Source organism: Sinocyclocheilus rhinocerous, unplaced genomic scaffold (assembly GCF_001515625.1).
Source record: "Sinocyclocheilus rhinocerous isolate Xijiao unplaced genomic scaffold, SAMN03320098_v1.1 scaffold565, whole genome shotgun sequence".
NCBI lineage: Eukaryota > Metazoa > Chordata > Actinopteri > Cypriniformes > Cyprinidae > Sinocyclocheilus > Sinocyclocheilus rhinocerous.
In genome coordinates, this window is record NW_015646384.1 from 128,399 (window position 1) to 131,673 (window position 3,275).

Genomic DNA, 3,275 nt, shown 5'->3' on the forward strand with positions numbered 1-3,275 from the left:
TACACACACACACACAGTATATATTTTGAAAATATTTACATGTAAATATTTATATTAATATCATTTATATTATATATAAATAGATTTAATATATAACTATAACATTTTTCTTAAATATATACATTCATGGGTGTGTGTGTATATATATATATATATATATATATATGTACACAGAACACACACATATACTATGTAAACAAAAACTTTTATTTTGGAATGCGATTAATCGTTTGACAGCACTAATAAATATACAATAAAAAATAATGTTAATTGCTGTACTTCAGTAATGCTAGAATGGATTAACTATCTGTGCTACTTTATTACTGACTGAAAGCTGTTAATATGAATCTGCTGCTGTTGTTGTTGTTGTTAAATATAAAATTTAATACAAGTATAATAATAATAATAATGCTTGACTTATGCAATGCTAGTGAATATTTATGCAACTTTATAGTTGACTGAAACTTATTGATATAATTTATCAAATATAATACAAATATATCATATTATGCAAAAAGTAAATGTATAGAAAATATAAAATTATAATAGTATTAATTGTCCAAAGACAAAATGTTTGGTGTAACAATCAACAAACAAACAAACAGATAAAATAGCAATAAAATTGCACATTACATTTCTCTTACATTATTAAATGTAAGCATTTATCCAGCGCAAATAACATTTCTTTTAATATACACATTTTATCAGTTAATGTATTTCCTGGGAATCAAACCAGAGGCGTAGCCATCATTTCAGAATTGAGGAGGATAGAAATGTAAATTAAATACAAATGTAATACTCGTTTTTTGGCTAAGAAATCAAATGGGCTACACTGTTGGATCATAGCCAATAATTTGTATAATATTTGTCCTGTATTTTCCTAATGACAATTTTATGATTGGTTTGCAACCCCTGCATATTCTATACCCATGAATCAAACCCATGATCACTGGTGTGACTAGCAACATGCTCTACTGATGAGCTTTGTTTGGAGGCAAGAATTTTAACCAATGCAATCACAGAGCTATTGCCTGGAGAGCTGTGAAACATCCATTACCAAGTGTTAAAGAGTTTTATATGTGCCCATTCCTCTGTTGTGAAGTGATAGTTACTCCTCTATCTGAAATCAGGAGCAGCCAGAGTTATAAGAGTTATTATGATTTCTGGTGTTTTATCGATGTGTTTTTGTTACATCAATGAGGATGACTGTGCAGAACACACAGATGGACTCACAGGTGGATCGTTTCACAACGTGAAAGCAACGCCACCACAGAGCTAATGCCTGGAGAGCTGTGGCACATCCGTGTGGTGTGTGTTTGTGTGTGTGTGTGATGGGGGGTGTTTGAGAAAGAATCAAATTCATGCATATACTATGTAAACAAAAACTTTTATTTTGGAATGCGATTAATCGTTTGACAGCACTAATAAATATACAATAAAAAATAATGTTAATTGCTGTACTTCAGTAATGCTAGAATGGATTAACTATCTGTGCTACTTTATTACTGACTGAAAGCTGTTAATATGAATCTGCTGCTGTTGTTGTTGTTGTTAAATATAAAATTTAATACAAGTATAATAATAATAATAATGCTTGACTTATGCAATGCTAGTGAATATTTATGCAACTTTATAGTTGACTGAAACTTATTGATATAATTTATCAAATATAATACAAATATATCATATTATGCAAAAAGTAAATGTATAGAAAATATAAAATTATAATAGTATTAATTGTCCAAAGACAAAATGTTTGGTGTAACAATCAACAAACAAACAAACAGATAAAATAGCAATAAAATTGCACATTACATTTCTCTTACATTATTAAATGTAAGCATTTATCCAGCGCAAATAACATTTCTTTTAATATACACATTTTATCAGTTAATGTATTTCCTGGGAATCAAACCAGAGGCGTAGCCATCATTTCAGAATTGAGGAGGATAGAAATGTAAATTAAATACAAATGTAATACTCGTTTTTTGGCTAAGAAATCAAATGGGCTACACTGTTGGATCATAGCCAATAATTTGTATAATATTTGTCCTGTATTTTCCTAATGACAATTTTATGATTGGTTTGCAACCCCTGCATATTCTATACCCATGAATCAAACCCATGATCACTGGTGTGACTAGCAACATGCTCTACTGATGAGCTTTGTTTGGAGGCAAGAATTTTAACCAATGCAATCACAGAGCTATTGCCTGGAGAGCTGTGAAACATCCATTACCAAGTGTTAAAGAGTTTTATATGTGCCCATTCCTCTGTTGTGAAGTGATAGTTACTCCTCTATCTGAAATCAGGAGCAGCCAGAGTTATAAGAGTTATTATGATTTCTGGTGTTTTATCGATGTGTTTTTGTTACATCAATGAGGATGACTGTGCAGAACACACAGATGGACTCACAGGTGGATCGTTTCACAACGTGAAAGCAACGCCACCACAGAGCTAATGCCTGGAGAGCTGTGGCACATCCGTGTGGTGTGTGTTTGTGTGTGTGTGTGATGGGGGGTGTTTGAGAAAGAATCAAATTCATGAAAGTGTCGACCATGATGGAGCAGCCTGATAAATTCACCATGTTTTTGTTCCTGAGTTGTCTTCTGTGTGCTCCTAATACACTCCCTCATCTGTCCCGTCTAATTAGTATAGGTTTCAATTCCCATGTGAGTCATGTGGTTGCTAGTCAGCTGAAAAACAAACTAAGGCAATATGGCTGTATATGATCTTGCTCAAAGTATTATTTCCTGTATTTCAACACTTTTAGCTGCACACTGCCTTGTTTTCTCCATTTTCATGCTGCGACTGTTGTGTTTTTTCCAGGATGTCATTGTATCCATCCCTGGAGGACCTTAAAGTGGACAAAGTCATTCGGGTAAGCAGTGTTTTACTTATATACTGTTATAGTATCTATTAGGGCTGTGCAATATTGAAGAAAAATGCGATATGCGATACCTTGTTAAAAAATGGCTGCTGTCCCTTTAAAACCGACTGCACGGATTCAGTATAATGATACACATCCGATTTCTTGCTCAGCTGTTTACATTCATTTAAAAAATAACCGACTGCGTTTAAGAGGATGATCGTCGAGACGAGTACTATTGACATAATTCTGTGTGTATGTGTCTGTTCAAACATGAGGAGATGCGAAAGTCGAATCAACTCTGTGTTCGCGCGCCATCTGAAATACACTCTCTGTGTGCGCGCTCTCTGTGTGTGTGTGCGCGCGCTTTGCACGTGTGCGGCAGAACTGAAGAGACGCTGCGCGA

The 3,275-nt window shown here is 33.8% G+C and overlaps 1 protein-coding gene across 1 annotated transcript in view; it reads left to right on the top strand.

The window, feature by feature from the left end:
* The window catches only part of sdcbp2 (syndecan binding protein (syntenin) 2), a 21,683-nt gene that overhangs the window by 4,879 nt on the left and 13,529 nt on the right, over window positions 1-3,275 (top strand). Inside the window, exon 2 of the mRNA XM_016511851.1 lies at window positions 2,830-2,881. Within this exon, the coding sequence (XP_016367337.1) occupies window positions 2,831-2,881 (51 nt within the window). The 5' untranslated portion in view covers window position 2,830. The remainder of the gene's footprint in view (window positions 1-2,829; window positions 2,882-3,275) is intronic.